Consider the following 24,599-nt stretch of genomic DNA (forward strand, 5'->3'; position numbering starts at 1 on the left):
TGAGAAACATTGGAAGTTCCTCAAAAGTTTAAACGTGCAATTACCACATGATCCTTCAATGCCACTCCTAATTATGTACTGTACCATGGTCTGAATTATGTCCCCTTGGAATTCATGTTGAAGCCCTAACCCTCCATGTGACGGTATTTGGAGTCAAGGAATTTAGGGAGTTAAATAATGTTAAATGAGGTAGGGCCCAATCTGGATGTCAAAGGATGTATGGTCTTTTAAGAAGGCGAAAAGAAAGAGATCTCTCTGATCACAAAGAGGTCCTGTGTGCACACAGTGAGAGGGCAGCTGCCTACAAGCCAAGAAACAAGGTTTCAGAATGAAATCAACCTTGTTGGTGCCCTTAGAGTACCCAGGCTGCAGAACTGAGAAACAAGCATCTGCTGTAAGCCTTACGGGCAGTGGTAATTTGTGACGGCAGAAGCCTGCTGCTCATGGAAGTCCGCGTACAAGCCTGTTTGTAGCAGCACTACTCGTATAGCTAAGAGGTGGAAACGGCCCAAATGTCCATCAACGAATGGGGGGGTGGTGGTGGTGGTAAACAAATGGTGGTAGATACATACAATGGAACACGATTCTGTCCTAAAAAGGAATGAAATATTTAATACATGGATGAATCTTGAAAACATTGTGCTAAGTAAAAGAAGACAGACACAAAAGGTCACAGTATATAATTCCATTTATATGAAATATTCAGGATAGGTAAATCCATAGACAGAATACAGCTTAGAATTTGCTAGGGGCTGAAGGGAGGGGGTCTGGGGGAGAAACTGCTTGATGAGCAAGGGGTTTTACTTTTGAGTGATGGAAATATTTTAGAACTAGACAGAGGTGATAGTTGCACAGCATTGAAATTGTACTAAATGGGACTGCGTCGTTTACTTTAAAATGGTTAATTTTATGTTATATAAGTTTCACCTCAATAAATTATTTAAAAAAAGATCCAGGGGTGGTGTTCCCTGTATTAGTCAGGGTGGAATGAACTTTAAGCAGCAGGTGGGTCTGAGCATGTGAAGGTGGGTGGCCATGGGTGCTTCTGGCACCCTGCCTGAGCACTCCTCCCCTGGCTGCTTTAAGTGTTGATGGATAACCCTGCCCTTTTCTCCAGAGAACTGCCCTTTGCTGACTCGCAGGAGGAGCCACTTTGCTTTGGAGGCTAGGGGCCACCACCTGCACCCCCCTCCCTGTCCCACAATAGCTGACCTCCACAAAAAGCTCCTGGTCTCTAAGTGGGACCAACTCTGAGGCAGAGGAGACTGAAGCTGGCCTCCCACCCTCTCCTGCTCCCCTCACTTTGGAACCTGACTCCAAATGGTTACATAAAACCAATACTGATGGTGAATTCTACGGTCTTTGAATGATATCTCAGTAAAGCCATTATGTTAAAAAGATACTTACACGAGTCATTTACAACACCAAATGTTTTTTTGTTTTGTTTTGTTTTTGACATTCTTAAAGGCCCACCTCACCAGGGTAACACATTCCCCCAAATCCCAGGTCAAGTTACATCTTTTCAGTTGAAATTGTAAGAATTAGTAATTTAAAGGCAAATAAGGTTTGTTCTTGTTTCTTGTTCTTCCCAAATACACATTCTTTTTAAAATGCTGAATTCCATTGAAATGGTCAGTAAAGCTGACCAGGGCTGCCCTCGCATGTCAGGTCAAGGCAACCTTCCTCCTAATCAGCTGATGATCACAAGTTCTTTCTGTGGGTTTTTGCTCAGTGAAATCCAGACCCACAAGCATGCACATAACGTGTAACGTTTGTGTTAAGTCAAGCTTTACTATAAAAATGAAAGCAATGGAAACAATGCACAGGATGATCATACACACACCAGTGAGCCCCAAGTCCAGGAGAGAAGTGGGAAAGGCAGTAGGGCAGCCCTTCTCCCTGCCCCACAAAGCAGTGCCCAAATAGTCTCAAAAAACAAGTTGGGGGGGGGGGTGGCAGCTACGGGAAGCTCTTCTAATCCAAATAGGTGAGCCATGGTATTAAGTGTTGTTAGACATGTCACCTGTTTCCCTGACTTTAATGGCCAACCTGTCCTGTGATCTAGACCTCAGTTTACCAGTGTGCTGGCAGTACCCAGGTACCCTGAGAAACATGTGGGATGAACAGCTGTCTGCTCAAAACCATTTCTAAAAAAAGTTGGTTGGGAGACTAAAGAGGAAAAAGAATGGAGCACCCCCCCACCCCCCAAATCTGTAGAGGTGGGAATGGGATGGTAAGGGATTAGAAATAATTCCCTTGGTGGAAAGGCAATGAATAGGCCCTGAGGTCAGTTCTGGGAGAGAAAACACACCTCAGTTTCCTTTTATTTGAGAGATACACAAAGCTTGTTCCCTGAAGCTCTTCACTGCCCCTACACAACATAGGGAGGCTTCAGGTACTGATCTCTAACTCTGCTTGATGCTCTGCTTGGACTTCTCATACCTGTCGAGGGCGCTTGCTTGTGCAGACCCCATCCCTGTCCCTGAGTACGGGGGTGGGGGTGGCAACTGTGGAAAGGTCAGGTATCATGGGCCATGGAGGTGGTGGGGGGGGGGGAATGGGTGGGCTTGCAGGAGGTAGAGAGGGGGATGGCCTGCAAGAGTTTTTCAATTTAGAGCTGGAGGGTTGTTGAGGGGAGGGTATTCTGAAAGAACCCCCACCCCCCAAGTCCATGAAGAGAGGCTTCCTTCTCTCAGGAAGGGGAGAGGCTCTCAAGACTGCCACGCTGCACTTGGTCTGGCACACCTTCCTCCTTCTGCTCCAAATCAAAGTTCTGTGAACAAGGTTGCAGGTGAGGTCTGGCCCTGTACATGCCGAGCACAGCTCTGGTAATTCTAGGGGCGCATGCATGATGGGCATGTGTTGCCTGCAAAGGCTGGGTTATGTTCCACATCCCTCTGAGGAGAAGTTGTTTTCCTTATCCCACCCAAAATTTTGGCCTGACCTACCTCAAGCTCCTGCAAAACCTCGTCCATGAAGTCCCGGGAGTTGTGTTTGTACGACACAGCTAATCGAATTGCATCATTGAAGAGCTGGGGGTGAGGTGGAGGTGGTGGAAGGAAGGAAAGAAGGAAGACATGGCCGTGGGTGCCAATGCCCTGTCCGTGTCATATGTCCACCCAATACTCTACCCCTGAAGTCGGCAAGGTCACCCCTCAATTCACCTTCTCCCCATCAATGTACTTTTTCTCGCCAAGCTCAGCCCATTACCTCCCTTACTGTCAATACAATGACCCCTTCCTATTCTATTGCTCTGGATTGCCCACTCATAGTCCCTGCAATACCTGTCCTCTCCACCGTCCCTGTGGCCAGCCCTTCTCTTTGCAGCTTCCCTGGTCCCTTCACCATTTGGCCTTCCCTAACCTCACTAGACTACCTCTGCAGTCCACCATTACCTTCACAACATTGGTACCATCAGCAGCTGAGACAAAGTACAGGGGAAGGGAGAACTTCCTGGCAAAATTGAAGCTCTTTTGGGTCATCTTTATGTCTGCTGTAGAGAGAAGGTAAAACACTGGCCTGTCTATCAAGCGACAAGGACAGGAAGTGGCAGGACAGGTCACTGGAGGCCCCCATTCCAGAAAGTGGGGCAGGCAGGGGCAATCAGGGGACATGTCCTAGAAAGAGTTCATTTAAAGGGATCTGTGTCTCGGGGAGAGGGAAGATTGCCTCAGTTGGTATCTTTACTGGCAAGAGATTGATGGCAAGCAAACAAGGGAAGAAGGACAGATCACTGAAGGTTCACTGCCCCAGGAATGGAGGAGGAAATGTGTGGTGGTGGGTCCCCCACGGAATGCTGACACGCAGATGCAGGGATGGCCCCACCATCAATTTTATTGGCCACCACGATGCACGGGATCTCTGGCCTGAACTCCCGAAGCTCCGTGTACCAGGTGCTCAGGTTCTTGTAGGTGACTTTCCTCTGCACATCGAACACCTGCAATGAACACAGGAGGGGAGAGAGCTCAGGTTGTCGGTATCTGCACCCCACCCACACGTGATGTGCACACGCAGGCAAGCGGCCCCGTGAACAAAGGCTACACTTGTTCCCGTCCCTCTAAGGGAAGCCCTCAGAGCCTCAGATCCAAAAGTGGTTTTTAAAATGTTTATTCCAGGGATGCTTGCGCGGCTCAGTTGGTTGAATGTCTGACTCTTGATTTCAGCTCAGGTCGTGATCCCAGGGTCATGGGACTGAGCCCTTCGTTGGGCTCCGTGCTAAGTGTGGAGCCTGCTAAGAAGTCTCTCTCTCCCTCCGTCCCTCTCTCCTGCACTCTCTAAAAATAAAATAAATCTTAAAAAAAAAGTTTATTCCTTTTCTGTTGTCACCTAATTCCGTTTACCTATTTTAACCAAGTTGTATCATTGTACTAATCAACAGTCTGTTACAAATTGTAAATTTTTGCTTTTTCTCCCCCTTAGTCTATTCTTATTTTTATTGCTTAAACTTTGTCTTAAAATTTCTTTGTGATAATTTTAAATGCTTGTAAAATTCCCCTTTAGTTACTATTGATGTACTTTTAATTTTAAACTTTTGTTTAATCTCGTATTCATTTTGTATTTTAAACTTCCTAAAAGTAGTTTCTAGCCATTATCATCATCATCATCATGATCATCATGAGGCAGCCGGCATCTCTCCTGCTTTGGCGGAGGGGGCAGGTGCGTCTTCGCCGCCACCAGGCTCTGGCTGCGGAGGACTGTGCTGGCTCTGGGAATCGCAGTGGTGCTTGTTCCTGCAGATCCTGGGCCTGATGCTGGGAGGGTCGTCCAAGCGTTCTTGTTGTTGGTAGTGGTCCACACGCAGGAGGCAGTGGGTGTTCACTGGCCAGGTCTCCACTTCACGACCACCACTAACCACCACTAACCCCCGCTGGGCCGCAGGCTCCTCCTCACAGTCTTGGGGAGAATCAGCCAGTTGTAGCGGAAGGAGCTGAGAGCCCTCAAGTGACGGGGCCGGTGCTGTGTGTCCGCTTGTCCCTCTGGATCAGGAAGCTGGAGCAGTTCCACACGACCATCCCTTGTAGGTGGCCGGAGATGGAAAGACTATCTTTTATTATTTTGTAGCTTGTAATTTGATTACCAGTTTACAAGTTATAGTGTTTTTTACCTATTTTAAAATATTAGCAATAAACATGAACACTGCAGACTGGCTCAAAGGACAGGGGAGGCCAGAAGTCCTCAGACGCTTCAAATTGCTGCTGCAGGGATGGAGTCCCTCCAACCCCCGTGGGAGCTCCTCAAAGGCCATCCTCCAGGATGGGCTCAAAGGCCCCGGCACACAGTAGATAGAGCTGGACAACCCTGTAACCTGCTGGAATGGCTGCTCTTACTTCCAAACCACCCAGTCCTGCATGGGACCAAATGGATCTCACCCGGGGCCAGGGGCTTGCTCTGCATGGCAGTGGGCATGGGTCCCCACCCTGGAGGCAGCAGGAGGTCCCCCCGGGAGGTTCTTCCGTGGTACCCACAGGCCCCATTTCAACAAATGACCATGCTGTCTTGAATTTAAATGACACTTGTAATGGGTCTTCTGCAATTGGCTTCACATCAGGCTGCCTCCCATGATCACTGTCGATCACCTTTCATCCAGGTCTGGTTTCCTGAGCTGCCTCTCCTTGTTTTGAGAGCTGAGGAGGAGCTGGCTGGGACGAGGAGCAGCCCCATCAAGACTTCAAGGTGGTTCAAGGTGGAGGGTGGAAGCCTAGCTCCCTCTGGGACTAGCAGATCCCCAGGTGCTCATCACCAGGTGAGCGCTTTCTACCTGCCTGGCCCCATGCAGCAGGCACCGGCAGATACAGGCATGTAGGAATGCTGGCAGGACAGACATCCCCAGGTTTCAGAAGACAGTCCAAATGGAGCCAATGGAGAGGGGTCAGAGGCAGGAGGAGTACACTCCCAGAGAGAAAACGGAGGTGGGCTCAAAGCCCCAAATGCCAGCGCAGAATCAAAACAAATGGCTGGGCCTTGCCCTCCCAGTTCTCCAAGGTCAAAGATGTTGACTATGTGAGCCTCCAGGTGAGACTGCTGGCCTGCACTGCCCCCATCTGCCTTTCCCAGTCACCTCCTTGTTCTGTCCCCTTAAAGATACTACCTAGTATTACAATTTGGAAAATTTCAAGAGATTTTGTGTTACGGGATAGTGGAACCTGTGAATGGAGCCAGGACTCTGGGCAGGAGGCCCTAGAGACACAGCCTTGCACAGCTCTCCTGTGCTTCCCTAGCCCTCCCTCAGGCCCTCTTATGGCACTTTTTATCCTGTGGCTCTGGGGGGACCTCTGAAGACTGTGTTCTGGACAGCACAGAGGAAAGGGGCCACTTGGGAGCAACACCAGCTGGCAGTCAAGGGGGCCTCGAGAGCCTATCCGAGTAGGTGGCTCCATCAGGAAAGGATTGTATTTGCCTTAGATGGCATGCCTGATGCTGAGGCCCTGGGTGTGTTCCTCCCCCTGGATGGGGGTTCCTCCCCCTGGATGGGGGTTCCTCATCCGGACCCACTTGAAGCGAAGCTCACCTGGGCCTGTTCACACTCAGAACCTCTGGAAGCACGTGTAGTTTGAAACCTCCCCAGGCTTCCCTGTTCCCCTCTCCCCCAGCACCCGGCCTCGGTGAGGAGGGCTCAGCACTGCTGGGTCACCCCTCAAGCTTGCCCAGAGGGTAGCCTGTCCACTGCCCGGCTGGTTTCATACCATGATGCAGGCGTGGGCCTTGTGGTAGTAGGAGGCATGCATGCTCTGGAACCGCTCCTGGCCGGCTGTGTCCCAAAAGTCTGCAACATGAACACAGCTCTGACTGCCTCATGGGGCCGGAGGGCAGAGAGACCCGAACACACTGAGCATCTCTGTGCAGATCTCTGTGTGCAGAAACAGAACACGCGGGGAGGACAGGGAGGAACGAAGACCACACAGCGCGCATGTGTGCGTCATCAGGACACAACGCACCTGGGTGTGCCGTGGGAGGTGTGTGTATGGGGGTGCATGGGGGTGGGTGAGAAGAAGACACATGGGCAGGCCAGGAGGAAGGAGAATGCAGACAGGAAGTCCCGAAAGGGAGAAGGCAGGTGTCCCTGTTCTCCCACCCACAAGATGCAGGACCTTCCGAGGTCAAAACCAGGCTGATTTTCCACGTGTGTTGACCACAGATGGTGGACACAGGCAGGCAGGGTGCATGGCCTAACCAAGCAGAAGGCTATGACCTCACAATCTTAAAAGCTTTTGTGGAAGATAATATTCAGACCACAACTGTTATTTCTTTATGCTGGTTAAATTAGAATACCAGGTCAGAGAGCTGGAACGGAGGTCTTGAGTGCCTCCTCCCACCCTCCCTAGGCTCCTCTCTCGGTCCTTCCTACCACCCTTAGTCTCTGCTGGGGGTCTCATTTGCTCCCTGCCTGCCTCTCTCCCAGAGACTTCCATCCCCTCCCCTTTCCTCGCCCTTGAGAGTCTATGGCTCGGCCTTGTGCTGCTCACCCACAAGGACAGTCTTGCCGTCCACCGTGGCCGTGTGCTTGTACAGGGTCAGGGCATACGTGGACAGCTGTTGCGGCTGACTGCATTCAGGTTAAGGAAAAGAGATGAACAAAAAGGAAGGCAAGGAAGGTGCTTGGGGGGAGGCACTGGTGTGATGAAACTGGCCCTCTCCTTTTCTTTTTGGAGTTCTTTAGATTTTAAACTGAATGAATGTGGCAGACAGGATCACTTTCAAGTATCACTGGCACAAACCCCATGGAAAGGCGAAGGGCAGGAGAGGCTGGGAGACATCCCGGCCATCTAAGTACCAGGGACAGCATGGAATGGAATTTTACAAGAGAAGCCATCATAAACAGCATCACGTACTTGGAAAATGCAACCTTGGGGGCCCCAGCCTCTTCATGGACGGGGCTCTTGCAGGCCAGAGGGGAAACCCAGCCTTAGGCAGCAACATGACCATTCCAGGGAAAATTAATCTCTACAAGCTAGACAGCTGACAAGCTGTTTGTGACCTGCCTGTACATGAAACCCCAACAAAAAGCCTGGGGAATTACTTCCTGAAGCTGCAAGATGCAGGGTGGTCGAACCAGCAAAGCTGGGATGATGCAGGGGCAGCTGCAAAGAAGCACTTGGTAGAAGGTGAAGCAAGATATACTCAGGCTCCACTTTGGGGGTCAAGGCCCAGGGCAGGAAGCAGGACACTCTAGGGCTCTTTTCTGCCACAGTTCTTAGTAGATTGACGTGGGAAGCTTTTTAAAACCATCCCAGTTGCCAGGGAGTGTCTCGCTCCAAGCCTAGACCTTGTGACAATCCATAGGAGGAGGGAGCAGTTCCTGTTTTACAAAGTTCATTCATACTAGAGAATTTTAAAGCATTGGCCCAAGCTTTGAGGTCAGAGAGGTTAAGTGACTTGGCCAAGGCCAGAGCTGCTAAGGAGGAGGAGGTGGGGTTTGAATCCAGGCACGTGACCAGGTACTGTTAGCCATTCTATTGTCTTTCTGATGTAAAGCAAATGCAAATAGGACACTGGTGAGAACAGTCACGAAGGAAACCTATGCATTCACTCACCTAGCCCTCCTCCCCAGAGCAAAGGGGTGAACAGTGAGGTTGCGTTGGCATGAGGGGAGAAGGGTCCCAGGAACAAGGAGCACTTCAAACTTTGAAGGATACAATCCATCCATGAGAAACCTCTCCATAAGTCTGTAAGGACAGTGTGCAAGGTGATCAGGGTACATCCTTCAACCTTCCTCCTCCTTGCCCCGCGTCATAACCCCTGTCCAGGCTGACAAGCTGGGGCCATTCGTTCCACAGCCACACAGTTTCCTTTTAGGACAATGCCCAGGAACTGCCCCCCAACCCTCTTCTTGACTCCCCTTAAGTGCCCGGCATCCCTTAGTTGTAACACCGATTCAGCACCCACAGCTGCTTTGCCGGAGGGCAGGGACCTCACCTTCCTTCTTTTGGAGCACCACAACAGCCGGTAACCTATATTAGTTGAAGGGATAAAGACCGATCTTTGGAGCTCTGCCATACGTCTACACTGGAGAAGTCTGTGTGAACCATGAACTCAATAAATCTAAAAGTGAGTTTGTTTAACCCACTCATCCTGTCCTTGTTCCTGAATTATCTAGTTAGTGGCATCACCCCATTCTCCAAGTCTGGAACCTGGAATCAGCATTACTAGCCCCTCATAACAAAACAGGCTACATTACCACAAGTTCATATACCAGTCCACGCGAGGCTCTCAGACCCACTGTTCCTGCCTCTGCACACTACTGACAAACACCATGATCCCTGCTTTGTGCCTAGGAAACTGACACCAGGCAGACTGTGCCCTCTGCCCAAGAGCCATTCCCCTAATATTCTGCAGGTCCTCCAGGGCTTTGCTCAAATGTCACCTGAGCAGTGGGACCTTCCCTGGTGATCTTACTTGTAATAGGCAAGTTCTATCTTACCTTGTGCTCTGTCTTACCCTGTAGGTAATACCAACAGAAACACTCAGTATTTTACTTATTGACAGTTTACCTCTCTCGACTAGAATGGGAGGCCACGAAAGCAATTTTAGTTTATTGCTGCACAGCCAGTGCCTAGGACAAAAAACATTTAGACTATGACTAGCATGCAAACACCACAGGAAAAACTGTAGCCTCAGTGGGGAGCTTAGATTTCCACCCTTGGGGGGTACCTCAACAACATTACCAAGCTGTCCTAATAGGGAGCTGGAACTTTCTTCTCTACCATATGGCAATGAGACACCCCCCCGCTGCCGCCACCCCATAGTGTCAGTGGAGACCACAGGTGCTGCCTCCCCCCTTCTTCTACTGAAGCAGTGCTGCAGGAAGCCAGCTAAAACAGAAGGTTCAAATAAGATTCAGAGTCTCATAACATGATCTTCAAAATATCCAAGTTTCTTCCAAAAATCATTCATCATATTAAGAATCAAGGAAGATCTCAAAGTGAATGAAAAAAGATAATCAATAAATGCCAACACTGTGCTAATACAGATGTTCAAATTATCTGTCAAAGTTTTTAAAGTAGCTGTCATAAATGAGCAACTATAGATGTGCTTGAAATAAATGAAAATACAGAAAGCTTCAATAATGGGCCAATTCCTAAAAGCACAAACAAGCAAAACTAACCTAGTAAGAAAGAGATCATTTGAATAGCTCTGTAACTATAAATCTCTAGGCCCAGATGGTTTCAGGGTAGAATTCTGCCAAACACTGTAAGAATTAATATCAATTTTGCACAATCTCTTCCAGAGAACAGAAGAAGAGGGAATTCATTTTATGAAGTCACTTTATCCTGATATCAAAATCAGTCAAAGACAGTACAGGAAAAGAAAAACAACCTTACAGACCAATATCTTCCATGAATATAGCATCAACAAATTATTAACAGAATTCAGGAACATACAAAAGAAGTTATACACCATGACCAAGTATGAAGCATTTCAGGCGTGCCAGACTAGTTCGATATCTGAAAATCAATGAATGCAATCTAACATATTAACTGCCTAAAGAAGAAAATCACAGGATCATATTGATTGATGGAGAAAATGCATCTGCAAAACTCACCATCCATTCTCGATTAAAAAAAATAAAATAAGAAACGAGGGGAATTAGTATGTTGAAAAGTACAAAATACTGATGAAAAAAATTAAAGATCTGAATAAATGGAGAGACATACTATGTTTATGGATTGGAAAACTCAATAAAAAAACGATGTCAATTCTCCTAAAATTGATATACAGGCTTAATGCAATGCCTATTAAAATTCCAGCAAGATGTTTTATAGGTATCGTCAAGATTGCATACAACTTATGTAGGCAGGCAAAGGAATTAAAAAGCTAAAACAAATGTGAATAAGAATAAAATGGGAAGAATCAGTCTACCCAATTTTAAGACTTACTATAGCTACTGTAAGCAAGATGTGTGGTACTGGCAGCGGGACAGACACACAGACTAATGGAATACAAGAAGGAACCCAGAAATAGTCTCACAGAAGTAAAGCCAACTGGTTTTTCACAAAAGTGCAGAAGGCAATGGAGGAATGACAGTCTTTCAACAAATGATGCTGGGCCAAGTGAGTATCTACAAAGGAAAAAATAAACCTTTACCCCAAACCCTCATACCTTAAACAAAAGTTAATTCAAAATTGATCACAGATAGGCGCGCCTGGGTGGCTCAGTCGGTGAAGCGTCCGACTTCAGCTCAGGTCACGATCTCACGGTCCGTGAGTTCGAGCCCCGCGTCGGGCTCTGGGTTGATGGCTCAGAGCCTGGAGCCTGCTTCTGATTCTGTGTCTCCCTCTCTCTCTGCCCCTCCCCCCATTCATGCTCTGTCTCAAAAATAAAAAAATAAACGTTAAAAAAAATTAAAATAAACAAAATTGATCACAGACTTAAACGTAAAATGTAAAAATACAAAGCTTTTATAAGAAAACACAGGAAAAAGATCTTTGGGACCCAGGGCTTGGTAGAGATCAAAGTCCATGACTTCAGTAACATCAAAAGCATGATCCATAAAAGAAACAAATGGACTTCATGAAAAGTAGAACCTTCTGCTCTATGAAATAGCTTGTTACAAGACAGTGGAAGACAAGCTCTCAACAGGAAGAAAATGTTTGCAAAGAGCACATCCAGCAAAGACCAGTACCTGGAAAAATAATAGCCAAAACTCTACAATGAAAAAAACTCTCAATTAGAAAATGAGCAGAAGGCATGAAGAGACACGTAACCGAAGAGGAGATGTTCTACATCACCAGGCATTAGGGACATGGAGAGTAAGACCATGCTGAGCTATGACTACATGCCTGCCACGACGGCTAAGATAAAAATTAGCAATAACACTAAATGTTGGCAAGGATGCAGAAAAAACTGCATCTTTCACACATTACTGGTGGGAAAACAGACATTTTGGAAAATAATTTTCTTTTTTAAAACATTTATTTATTTAAATTAAAGTTAGTTAACACACAGTGTAGCACTGGCTTCAGGAGTAGAACCCAGTGATTCATCTCTTACATATGACACCCAGGGCTCATCCCAACAAGTACCCTCCTCAATGCCCATCACCCATCTAGCCCATCCCCCACCCACTTCTCCTCCAGCAACCCTCAGTTTGTTCTCTGTATTTAAGAGTCTCTTATGGCTTGCTTCCCTCTGTGTTTTTATCTTATTTTTCCTTCCCTTCCCCTATGTTCATCTGTTGTTTCTTAAATTCCACATATGAGTGAAATCATATGGTATCTTTCTCTGACTTATTTTGCTTAGCATAGTACCCTTTAGTTCTATCCACGTTGCTGCAAATGGCAAGACTTCATTCTTTTTGAATGAAATTCTTTTCGTCTTCTTTTAGTATTCCATTGTATATATACATACCACATCTTCTTTACCCATTCCTCAGTCAATGGACATTTGGGCTCTGTCCATAAGGTGGCTGTCGTCGATAGCACTGCTGTAAACATTGAGGTGCCTGTGCCCCTTCAAATCAGCATTTTTGTATTCTTTGGATAAATACCTTGTAGTTTCTTAACAAATCGAACATATACTCACTGTATGGTCTAGCCATGAAATGAAATAAAATCTTACATCCGTGCCAAAACCCACACATGTGTTCACAGCAACTTCATGTGTACTAGCCAAGACCCAGAATTAACTGAAATGTCACTTGACAGGTGACTGGAAAAGTCTGGAAAACCACACCGTGGCCATCTACCATGAAATACTATTCAGCAACAAAAAGGAGCACACTATTGATAGTGCAACAACTTGGATGGGTTGTAAGGATATTATGCTGAGTGAAAAAGGTCACAGGTTGTATAATTCCATTTACACAATGTTGCCAAAATGACATGATTATAGAGATGGAGAATAAATTGGTGGTTACAGGGGTTAGGGATGGTGGAAAGTGAGGTGGGGTGGGTGTGAGTATTAATGGGCAGAATGACCAAAGTTTTGTATCTTAATTCCATTGATAGTTGCATAAATCTGCACATGTGATAAAATGACACAGAATTATACATGCATCAAACCAATGCCAATTTTCTGATTTTGATAATGTTCTACAGTAACTTAAGATATTATCATTGAGGAAGCTGGGTGAAGGGTGCACAGGCCCTCTCTGTACACTCTGTGCAACATCCTGTGAAATCTGTATTATTTCAAAATGAAAAGAGAAAAAAAAGCAAAACAGAGAGGGACAAAAACCACAAGAGACCCTTAAATACAGAGAACTGAGGGTTGCTGGAGGGGAGGTGGGTGGGGGATGGGCCAGATGGGTGATGGGCATTAGAGAGGACACTTGTTGGGATGAACACTGGGTGTTATATATGTAAGGGATGGATCACTGGGTTCTACTCCTGAAACCATTATTACACTGTATGTTAACTAACTTGGATTTATATTTAAAAAAAAGGCAAACAAAAACCACAGGTTGGGAGATGTCTGCAATGCTGGTAACTGACAAGCATGAATACACAGAAAATATGAACAGCTCTGATACGCAAGTGAGAGAGCACACAGCCTGTGCACTAAGAATACGAACAGGTGAATGGCTAATGAACATATAAAAAGATGCTCAGTGTTTTAATACTTTAATAATTTTAACGCAAATTAAAATGAAGTAGCTTTCACATCCCTTCAGACTGGCACAATTCAGAAAGTCACATGACACTGAATGTTGGGGATTTTGTACTGTGCTGACAGCAGCATAAATTTAATAGAACTATTTTGGAGAGCAATTTGGATATCTCAGTGTTTGAGGTAATCTTAAAACTAGGCCATTTCACCCCGGGCCTAAGTGTGTGCCCAAGATGGTAGGCACAAAAATATTCACGGCAGTATTGTATTTAATATCATAAAAATGATAACATTGTAAATGTTCTTCAACAGAAGAATAGACAACTTTAGTACAAACTAGTTAAAAACAAATTTACTAAGTTGCTTACCACTTAGCAGATACTATGGTAGGTGTCATGACATAACACTGAACAGAACAGATGAAGATCCCTGTCAAGACAGACAACAAATAAGCCCTTAAAATATATGCAGCCACATGTGTGGTCATCGCATTTAGGACAAAGGCATCGCTATAGTTGAGTGGGGTTAACCGTTTCATCAATTAAGCATGTGGAAGCAATTGAGTATCTGTACCGGGAAGAGATGAACCTTGAGGCCGTTAATGAAATGGGGAAGTAGGAGGTTTAGGGGGGGGTCAACCCCCACCTGAAATATCCAGTAAACTGGAAAAGATGATCAGAACGAACCAATTCAGAACTCCAGAACCTGAGTGGACGCACAGAAGCAGGACAGCACTAGGTGGCAACAGAGTGCTGATCCCCGTAGAAGGGCAACCTGCGCCAACCAGCGGCAGCTGCCCATCCCTCAGGCCTGCCGCACCAACTTGGTGAGCTGTGCTCCAAGGTTCTGGCTACGGTCTGGGGTGCCGGAGAGATATTGCCCTCAATCAGTCTGGGTCACATGTTTTGCTCAATTAGGTCTCAGCTCTCTCAGGCTTTAGGTTTCCCGTGCTGGTGTATATTGGAGATTTCAAGGGCTAGGAAGATCTTAGTTTTTCTTTCCATTTTTGGAGCCAGAAGTTTAAGGAAATCTTTGTCAGGTCACTATCTGACCACAGATAATAGAACAGAAACATCAGTGACCACACACAAGGAATACACACTTTGTGAAAATAGTCTGGAAAAATTACAAATAGACAACTCTAGCCCCAAACAAGGGGAAATCAGCAATGCCTGAAGAGTGGGAGAATCTGATTTTTAAAGTTGTCACATTAAAACACTCAGACTGTCTAATTCTCATCAAAACAACTCCAAAGCTTACAAAGAAATGAGAAGATATGACCCATTCTCATGAAAATAAGAATCTGACAGAATCAACCCCAAAAGAAATGCAAACATTGGAATTACTCGTCAATTATCAAAATTGGGTATCTTAAATATGCTCAAAGGGCTAAGGGAATTCATGGACAAAGAATTAAAGAAATCAGGAAATGATACATGAATAAAATGAGAATATTAATAAAGAGATAAAAATTATGAAAAGGAACCCAACAAAACTTCTGGAGCACAAAAGCACATTAATTACAATGAAAACAAAACAAAACAAAATAACCTCACTAGAGGGTTTCAACAACATATTTAAGCAGGCAGAAGACAGGGTCAGCAAACTTGAAGATAAGGTGGTTGAAATTATCCAGTTGGAGAAGCAGAAGAAAGAAAGAATAAAAATGAGCAGGGCCTAAGGAACGTGTGGGACAACACAAAGCAAACTAACATATGCATCGTAAAGAAAAGAGAGATCTGAAGAAACAATGGCTAAAAACTTCCTAAACTTGACACAAGACATGAATACACACACCCAGAAAGCTTCACACATTCCAAGCACGATAAACCCGGAGATCCACATTGAGACACATCATAGGCAAACTGTTGAACCCTAAAGACAAAATCCTCAATAAGACAAACAGCCCCTTTCTCATCAGACACCACTGAAGTCAGAAGGCAGTGGGATGACATATTTAAAAGGTCCTGAAAGAAAAAAGCTGTCAACCAAGATTTCTATATCCTGAAAACTATCCCTCAAGAATTAAGAAGTTAAGACATTCCCAGATAAAGATAAGCTGATGAAGCTCATTACCAGTGAACTTGCCCTACAAGAAATGCTAAAGTGAGTCTCTTTTACGTTAACACAAAAGGGCACTAGATGGTAATTGGAAGTTGTATGAAGAAGTAAAGATCTTCAGTAAATGTAGCTATGTAGGTAAATATAAAAGCCAGTATTCTTGTACTTTTGGTTTGCAACTCCCCTTTTTCCTATATGATTTAAAAGGCAAATACAGGGGTACCTGGGTGACTCAGTCGGTTAAGCGTCCGATTTCAGCTCAGGTCATGATCTCAAGGTTTGTGAGTTTGAGCCCCGTATCAGGCTCTGTGCTGACAGCTCAGAGCCTGGAGCCTGCTTCCGATTCTGTGTCTCCCTCCCTCTCTCTGCCTCTCCCCGGCTTGTGCTCTGTTTCTGTCTCTCTCAAAAATAAATAAACATTAAAAAATTTTTTAAAGGCAAATACATAAAACAATAACTATAAATCTAAGTTAACGAGCACTGAACATATAAAGATGCAGTCTGTAACAAACCAATACAAAGGCCTGGGATGGAGACATCTAGGAACAGAGTGTTGGTGTACTACTGTAACAAACTGGTAATATTTAAATAGGTTGTTATAAGTTTAAGATGTTAATTGTAGTCTTTAGGGCAACCACTAAGAAACAATTAAAGAATTATACAAAAAAAGGGAAAAGAGAATCAAAATAGCACACTACAAAAAAAAAATTAATAAAAAAAATATTAAAGTAATTGAGGAAAACAACCAAAAGACACAGAAAACAAACAGCTAAATGGCAGAAATAAGTCCTTCTTTACCAGTAATTGCTTCAATTACTGTTGTTTCAAATGTCCATGGATAAAGCTCTCCAATGAAGAGTGAGAATACTGGCAGAATACATGAAAATACCTGATCCACGCATGTACTATCTGTAAGAGACTCACAATAGACCCAAAGTCACAAAAAGGTTGAAAACAAAAGATGAAGATAATCCATGCAAACAGTATCTAAAAAGGAGCTGGGACAGCTGTACTAGAGTCAGACAAAATAAACTTTCAGTCACAAGTTACGAAACAAAGAAGGATATTACACATTGATAAAAGTTTTTTTAATCTACCAAGGAAATATAAAAGTTATAAACATATATGCACCTAAAAACAGAGTCCCCAAATACAGGAAGCAAACACCGATAAAAGTAAAGGGAGCTGTAGTTAGCTGCACGAGAACATACTAAGATCTCAAACCCCACTGTCAGCCATGGGGACAATGGCTGAGGCAGAACAACAAGGAAACCAAGGACTTGAAGAATACCACACACCAGTCAGACCTAACACACATACAGAGCACACTACACCTAACAGCAGCAGCACATGTCTCTCAAGTGAACACAGGTGATCACATAAAACAAGTCTTAATAAAATTAAAAAGACTGAGATCATAGGAAGCATCTTTTCCAATAGAATGGAAGGATACCAAAAATAATAGCAGGAGGAAAACCAGAAAATTCACAACTATGTGGAAATTAAACAACACAGTATTAAACAAGCAAAAGGTCTAAGAAGAAATCATAAGGACAATTAGAAAATGTCTTGAGACTTGGGGTGCCTGGGTAGCTCAGCCAGTTAAGTGTCTGACTTTGGCTCAGGTCTGTGAGTTCTGTGCTGACAGCTCAGAGGCCTGGAGCCTTCTTCTGATTCTGTGTCTTCTTCTCTCTCTGCTCCTCCCCCACTCACGCTCTGTCTCTCTCTCAAAAATAAGTAAACATTAAAAAAAAAAAAAGAAAATGTCTTGAGATGAATGAAAATGAAACACAGCAAACCAAAACTTAAGGATGAAGCCAAAGATGTGCCAAGAGCAAAATTTATACCCGTTAAGCACATACCTTAAAAATGAACAAAGATCTCAAATCAACGACAAACTACACCTTAAAACACTAGACACAAAAGAGCAAACTAAACACAAGCTCATGAGAGGAAGGTAGTAGTAAAGATTTCAGTGAAGACAAACAAAATGGAGACTAAAAAGACAATGGAGAAACCCCTGAAACAATAATTAGGTCTTTGACAAGATCAACAAAATCAATAAACCTTTAGCTGGGCCAAGGAAAGAGAGAGAAGGCAAAATCTGATCAAAATCAGAACTGGGGACACTAACATCAATTTTACGGAAACGGCATGGAGCCTGCTTGGGATTCTCTCTCCCAAACTCTTTCTTGCCTCCCCTGCTTGCAGGCTCTGCCTCTCAAAATAAATAAACTTAAAAAAAAAAAAAAAAAAAAAAAAAAAAAGAGACTACCATGAATAACTGTATGCCAACAAACTGGATACTCTAGAGGAAATTTCTAGAAATACGCAAACTACCAAACCGATATAAGAAGAAACAGAGAATCTGAATGGACTATACCAAGTAAGCAGTATCCAAAAATCTCCCATAAAGAAAAGGCCAGGACTGGATAGCTTCACTGGTGAATTCTACCAAGCACTTAATGAATTAACACCAATCCTTCTCAAACTTGTCCAAAAAATTGAAGAGGAGGGGCATTTCCTAATTCTTTCTAGGAGGCCAACATTACCCTGATTCCAAAGCCAGACAATGACATACAAGAAAAACAAACAGTATCTTTAAACATAGATGTAAAAATCTTCAACACAGCAATAGCAACCAAATTAATATTAAAAGGATCATATATCGTGCTTGCTTCAGCAGCACATATACTGAAAAAAGGATCATATACCGTGACCAGGGAAGATTTCTCTTGGAATTTATGGGTGGCTCAATGTAAGAAAAAACATACCATATTAACAGACTGAAGGAAAAATCCTGCCTGTTCTCAATAAATGCATAAAAAGCATTTGCCAAAATTGACACCATTTCATGACAAAAACACTAAATTACTAGCAATAGAAGGTATTTCCTCAACAGGATAAAGGCCATATACGAAAAAACTGTAATAAACATCATACTTAATTGTGAAGGACTAAAAGCTTTTCCCCTAAGATCAGAAACAGGAGAAGGATCCGACTTCTGCCATTTCCATTCAACACAGCCGTAGAAGTTCCAGTCCAAGCGCTATGGGGAGAAAACAGCCATTCTGAGCTGCTGCTCAGGCATCTGACAAGCAGGACAAGGCTGCTCACACCGAGTCTCGAAATGCAGATAAGAACCTGAGCTTAGGATGCCCGCCCAAGTTCCCACTTTGTCTTTCCCTGGCACCTTCTAAAATAACCACTTAGGGAGTGCCTGACTGGCTCAGTCATAGAGCACGTGACTCTTAAATCTCAGGCTTGTGAATTCAAGCCCCACACTGGGCATGGAGCCTCCTTCAAAAAATAAGTAAATTAAATTTTTTTTTTTTTTTTTTTAAATAGCCACTTAGATTTGAGCCTGCAAAAAGTGAGTGACCTCCACCCCCAAACACCTTATAAGTGCTTGCTGGTGACCTAGGATGGAGGGCTGCCCTTCCCCTGGCTCATTTCACTCCCACTTCTGGGATCCATAAGTAATAAGTCTTGGGACTTTTTCTTGTGGGTGTATTGAAAGTGCACCTTCAGTCAAAACAAGCCCAGGGCTTTCACTTCCCCAAAGTGGGAGCTCAGGGCTGGCTTATACCTCTCATCCACCCTTATCCATCAGGTCATAGCCGGCATATTCTTTTTTTTTTTTTAATGTTTATTTAGAGAGAATCCCAAGCAGGCTCCATGTTGTTAGTGCAGAGCCTGACGTGGGGCTCAATCCCATGAACTGTGAGATCATGACCTGAGCTGAAATCAAGAGTCAGACGCTCAACTGACTGAGCCACCCAGGTGCTTAAGTCAAATACACCAGCTGCAAGAAGCCCCTAACACAGGCACCTTTGCAAGAAAAGGAAATAAAAGGCATCCAAATTGGAAAGATGGAAGTAAAATTATTTCTATTTAAAGATAATGATTTTATACATAGAAAACGCTAAAAAGTCCACAAAAACAGCAATAGAGCTAATAATTCAGCAAAGCTGCAAGATATAAATTCCACACACAAAAATAGTATTTCCATACACTGGCAATGAAAAGGGAATTTAACCAAGGAGACATAATACTTGTACACTAAAACTATAAAACACTGCTGAAAGAAATTAAACTAGACATAAATAAATGTAAAGATATCAGTGTTCATGGATTTGAAGGCTTACTGTTGCTAAGTAGATAACACTACCCAAACCAATCCACAGATTCAATGCAATCCTTATCCCAATCCCAATGACATTTTTGCAAAATAAAAGAACATATCTCAAAATTCATATGGAATTTCAAGGGATCCCAAGTAGCCAAAACAATCTTGTGAAAGAATAACAAAATCGAGGGACTCACATTTCCCTGAGGTCAAACCTTCACACAAAGCTATAATACTTAAAATAGTGTGGTACTGGCACAAATAATATGAACATACAGATGAACTGAATAGACACTTGAGAAATAAACCCTCACATACATGGTCAACTGATGTCTGACAAGGGTGTCAGGACCATTCAATGTGGGGGGAAGCATTGTCTCTTAAACAAATGATGCTGGAAAAACTGGATATTGCCATGCCAAAGAATGAAGGTGAGTCCCTTCCCTCACACCATATACAAAAGTTAACTCAAAATGGATCAAAGACCTAAACTTAAGAGCTGAAACTATAAAACTTTTATTTTTTGTTAACATTTGTTTCTTTGAGAGAGAGTGTGCATGTGAATAGGGGAGGGGCAGAGAGACAGAGAGAGAGAGACAGAGAGAGAAAGAGAGAGAGAGAATCCCAAGCAGGCTCTATGCTCAGCCTGGAGCCCAATGTGGGGCTTGATATTACAACTGTGAGATCATGAACTGAGCTGATATAATGAGTCGGATGCTCAACCGACTGAGCCATCCAGGTGCCCCAAACTATAAAACTTTGAGAAGAAAATGTAGGATCGTACCTTAATGATATTCCCATAAGAGCAGATATATAGACCAATGGAACAGAATAGAGAGCCCAGAAACAAGCCCACACATATATGGTCAAATATCTCATCAGAGAACTACGACTATACAATGGAGAAAGGATGGGGGCACATGCAGGAGCGAAGGAAAAGCCCCCCTCAGGAGGCAGTGACCAGATCTGAGGACGCCTGCTCACAAGCAGTGGAAGAACTACATCATTAGAGTCCACCCTCAACAGAGGCTTGGGGGGCCAGAAACACAGGTGCAAACAGGAAATGGAATCAAGAGGCACGAATGTGCTGTGTGAACAAGAAAGGCATTTCAGAGAAAGTCTGGTGCTTGGGGCGGCCCCAGTGGCCAACACTGTGGTAATCGATGAAGTCTTGTATTACTACTTTGTGTTTGTCGTCCTAAGGGAGGCTTGTAAGAAACTGGCATTGAACTTGGGGCTGGGCGGCACCAAGGAAGCTGGCAAGGTGGCCATCTTGGGGCTCACACCAAGCTACACTCTCTACAGCCCCCATCTGCTAATGAGCTGACAGCTTGCTCCCTGCCTGCCTGCCATTCCTGCTCCCTGTGTGCTGGGAAATACTAAATGTGATTGGGGAAAAAGGGGGTGCTATTTACTATGTAATCTCCCCATGCTACAACACTCACCCACATTTTCGTTGTACAGGCATGTTGTTGAGGGCGGTCAGAGTAACTGCAAGACGCTAAACTAGAGCTGCAGTGTGTATGTATGGGGTAGGGCAGAGAGAATGGGAATTCATGAAGATGGCCTAAAAATCAGCAAAGCCCTTGGAATCAAAGGGTAAGGTAATAAATGATGAAGCTGGAAGACAAGGTAGATCTGGAGCACCTAGGAGACAAGACTCAAGCTGAGAAGGCAGAATGGGAGGTGTGGGATCTGCCAGCATCGTAGAGCCCCTCCTCAACCCTACAGGTGGGAGTCCCAAACTGTGCACAGGGGCACTGGAGCCAGTTATGATGCAGCCAGTCTCCACACTGATCACAGCCAGTCGTCATTTCTTTCTACTCTGCTTAATCTGGATGGGTTCCTCCAAGAAAGCATCTGCACCGCTTCTAATCAATCTGTCACCGGGTCTCCATTCCCACTGTTTCTGCCTCACAGACTCGCCCACACAGCACATGCAGGATCCCCTGGCTCTGATGTCCTCACCCTGGACTGCTTCAGTAGTCTCCAGGGTGACCTGCCCATATCTGCTGCTAGGACTCATGGAAAAAGCTTGATTTATTCAGTCCTTACGACTTGCTCCCCCCTCCTGCAACACACACAGCTGCTGATGTGTTCCCCCACCCCCCCCCCCCCCGACACCTGGGCTCCAACCAAGACTATTCCCTACCACCCCTACGGAAGTCATGATCCTCTGTGCCTCCAGCAGGTTTTTCTAATAACCCTGACCTGTGCTGGGACTGGTCTTTCTTCCCTCATCTCCCAACATACTTGGATTTGCCCACAGCGCTGTCTCCTAGGCAGATGATCTTCACGTTGTCATCAGCATCATATTTCTCTTGGTCGAGCTCACAGGGTTTGGCTCTGTAGCTGGCCATTGGCTCCCGGCTCCTGGCTGTTCAGCCTGGGGTAGGTGCGTGTGTAGGGGGTCTTGTCACTGTCTGGGAAGTTCAAGAAGAGGCTGTTGTTAAAATGATGGGAAGTTTCCAAATCTATTTCTTCCTCTTCCTGGACTGGGGAGAGAAGGAGCTGATGAGAGCAGGGCCCAAGGACACACTTACATCCTTCTCTACTCACCACCAACCTGGCTGTCACTCGCTTCACTGTGGGGTTGTAATCTTGTCCCCACCCAAATCCTCTTCGGGTGGTGGACCCTATGTCATCTCTTTACTACAGCTATGTTCACGGCCACACCTTCCACTCCCACCTCAAAAGACAGTATTTTACAAACTGTACATAGACAAGTTTCTCACTGGTAAAACAAGGACAAAAACCAGTGCCCATGTCATACAATCAGTGTGAGACAGAGACAGTCCTCTGTAAACCTGAGCTCTTCTCACTGAATGACAGCCCACACAGCCAGAGACACCTAATGTGCATTCCTGACCACCCACCTCATGCCTCTCACCTCCCCTTCACTTTTCACCCTGGTTCAATCAGTAGCTGTTTCTTCCTCTCTCACTGTGGACATTCCACAGACCCTCTTCTCTAAGGTTATTTCAAGTATCTTCTAAATGCTGACGATGCCAAATCTGCACCTACACCAAGATTGCTTCTCTTGGCAGCAGACTCAAGTAGGCAACTGCCTACCAGACTTGGACTAGTAGATTCTGCCACACAGGGACAAATAACACGTGAAAACACAAATACTTAAGTCCTGCCCACCCCAAACATCAATCCTCACATCCCTCATCTGTACAAGACAGTGCCGGCCACCCAATGACAACATCTAGGTGTGACATCATCTTTAGCTCTGTTCTTTCCTCACTCCCAAACAGAACCTTTAAAATTGTACTGAGAATGTACAATAGTCCAGACTCTGAGGTAATTAGGCACATAGAAATGACGCCATAGGGTCTTACTGAGCATTCACCATGAGCAGACCTTGTGCTGGGTTCAGAAGAAAGGAGACACGATGTTGGCAGTCTACTGTGGCAAGAGCGATGGCAAGGGTGTGAACACCGCGGAGGGTGTAAAATACCAACAGGATCCCGAGTTTCCCTGATTGTACCACTGCAGTGCCATTGCCTCTCCTCAGGTAGGTACTGAGCCTTGTTTACCCAGGTACCCTCAGCTTCATGAGCAGTGCCTGGGAAGTGGCAGATGCTTGGTAAGCATAATGAAGGGGTGCCCCTTCCACTTCCACGCTGGAGCAGAGTGACCTGTTCCAAAGCCAAACCCAACCTTGTTAACTTCAAGCTCGAAGAGTTTCAATGGTTGTCACTGTCCTCACCATCCAGTGCGCAAGCTGTCTTTCATTCAACTTTTTTTTTTTTTTTTTGGCATTCAACACATCTCGGAACCAACCTTCCCGGTTAGGCTGGACTGTCCTCGCCCCCAGACCGCTGCGTGCACCCAACGACGCGTCCTTCTCCTGCCTAGGGCCTAGGGATGGTGGGTCCCAACGCTGAGCCTGCTGGGGGGAAACAAATAAGACCACGGACTCCGCAGGCTGGCCCGCCTGTGGCCAACCATTCCCCAGTCCGCGCCCGCCGGTTATGCATCCCGATCCTGTCCCGGTCCCCGGACCACCCCGCCCCGTCGCGTTCCGCCCCAGTCCCCGTTCCGCCCCGAATCGCGTCATTCTCCGACTCGGTCCCGCCTCGGACCCCGCGGGCCAGCGGGGGACTTACTCCGCGCCGCGCTCCGCTTCCGGCTCAGTCGGCGTCCTCGCAGCTGCTACGCAACCGCGCAAGGACCCAGAGGAGGGCTGCCCGGCCGGAGGCCTGAAGGACCCCTCCTGGGCGCGGGCTGGCTAGCGCGGTGCCGGCCGGGAGGACCTCAGGTGATTGGGTGAACCGCCGCCGGTGCTGAGTCGGGAGGGGCTGGAGGCCGGGCGGCGGGAGTGTGCGGGGTGGGCTTCCTGCGACGTTCAAGTGGGGCAACGTGGATAAATGCAGCTGGATTGTGTTTTCCATCTTGGTGTAGGAATTTGTGACAGAGTAGCTCGTGGCAGTTTCATTTCTTCTTTGTTAAAATATTTAGAAAACCTGTACTTGAAAGAAAGATGCCTCGATTATGAGTGACTTTGAGGCGAAAACTAGAAATAAACATGAGGGGCCCCTGGGTGGCTCAGTCCGTTAAGCGTTGGACTGGGCTCAGGTCATGATTCATGGTTTGTGGGTTCTAGCCCCACATCAGGCTCCACAGTCTCAGTGCGGAGTCCGCTTGGGATTCTCTGTATCTCCCTCTGTCTCTGCCCCTCTCCCACTCTCTCCCTCTCTCTCCCTGTATCTCTCTATCTCTCTCAAGTAAACTTAAATAAGTAAGTAAATAAATAAATAAACATGAGAAGTGATGGGGTTTTGGTGTCGTGGTGATGGTGGTGTGGGGGGGGGGGGCATGTCCTGAGCTCACGGCCAACAAAGACTTCTTAAGAAAT

At 45.5% G+C, this 24,599-nt stretch overlaps 1 protein-coding gene across 3 annotated transcripts; it reads right to left on the reverse strand.

Annotated features, from left to right (window-relative positions):
* Positions 1 to 670: 670 nt before the first annotated feature.
* On the reverse strand, positions 671 to 23,933 carry RABL2B (RAB, member of RAS oncogene family like 2B). Of its 3 annotated transcripts, none has more exons than XM_078449219.2 (9): positions 23,810 to 23,933; positions 21,989 to 22,158; positions 9,489 to 9,550; positions 8,532 to 8,663; positions 6,684 to 6,763; positions 3,826 to 3,937; positions 3,396 to 3,493; positions 2,949 to 3,032; positions 671 to 2,773 (listed from the first exon to the last, which is right to left on the reverse strand). In XM_078449219.2, the coding sequence occupies exons 2-9, from the start codon at positions 22,093 to 22,095 to the stop codon at positions 2,693 to 2,695; spliced, it is 756 nt and encodes a 251-aa protein (XP_078305345.2). In that variant the 5' UTR covers positions 22,096 to 22,158; positions 23,810 to 23,933; the 3' UTR covers positions 671 to 2,692. The 3 variants fall into 3 exon arrangements, with proteins under 3 accessions (XP_078305345.2, XP_078305347.2, XP_078305346.2); XM_078449221.2 differs by lacking the exon at positions 9,489 to 9,550 and adding an exon at positions 7,464 to 7,543 and having other exon boundaries at positions 3,396 to 3,490; positions 8,634 to 8,663; positions 23,810 to 23,932; XM_078449220.2 differs by lacking the exon at positions 9,489 to 9,550 and adding an exon at positions 7,464 to 7,543 and having other exon boundaries at positions 8,634 to 8,663; positions 23,810 to 23,932.
* Positions 23,934 to 24,599: the final 666 nt, after the last annotated feature.

Source organism: Panthera onca, chromosome B4, assembly GCF_046562875.1.
Source record: "Panthera onca isolate mPanOnc1 chromosome B4, mPanOnc1 haplotype 2, whole genome shotgun sequence".
Lineage (NCBI taxonomy): Eukaryota > Metazoa > Chordata > Mammalia > Carnivora > Felidae > Panthera > Panthera onca.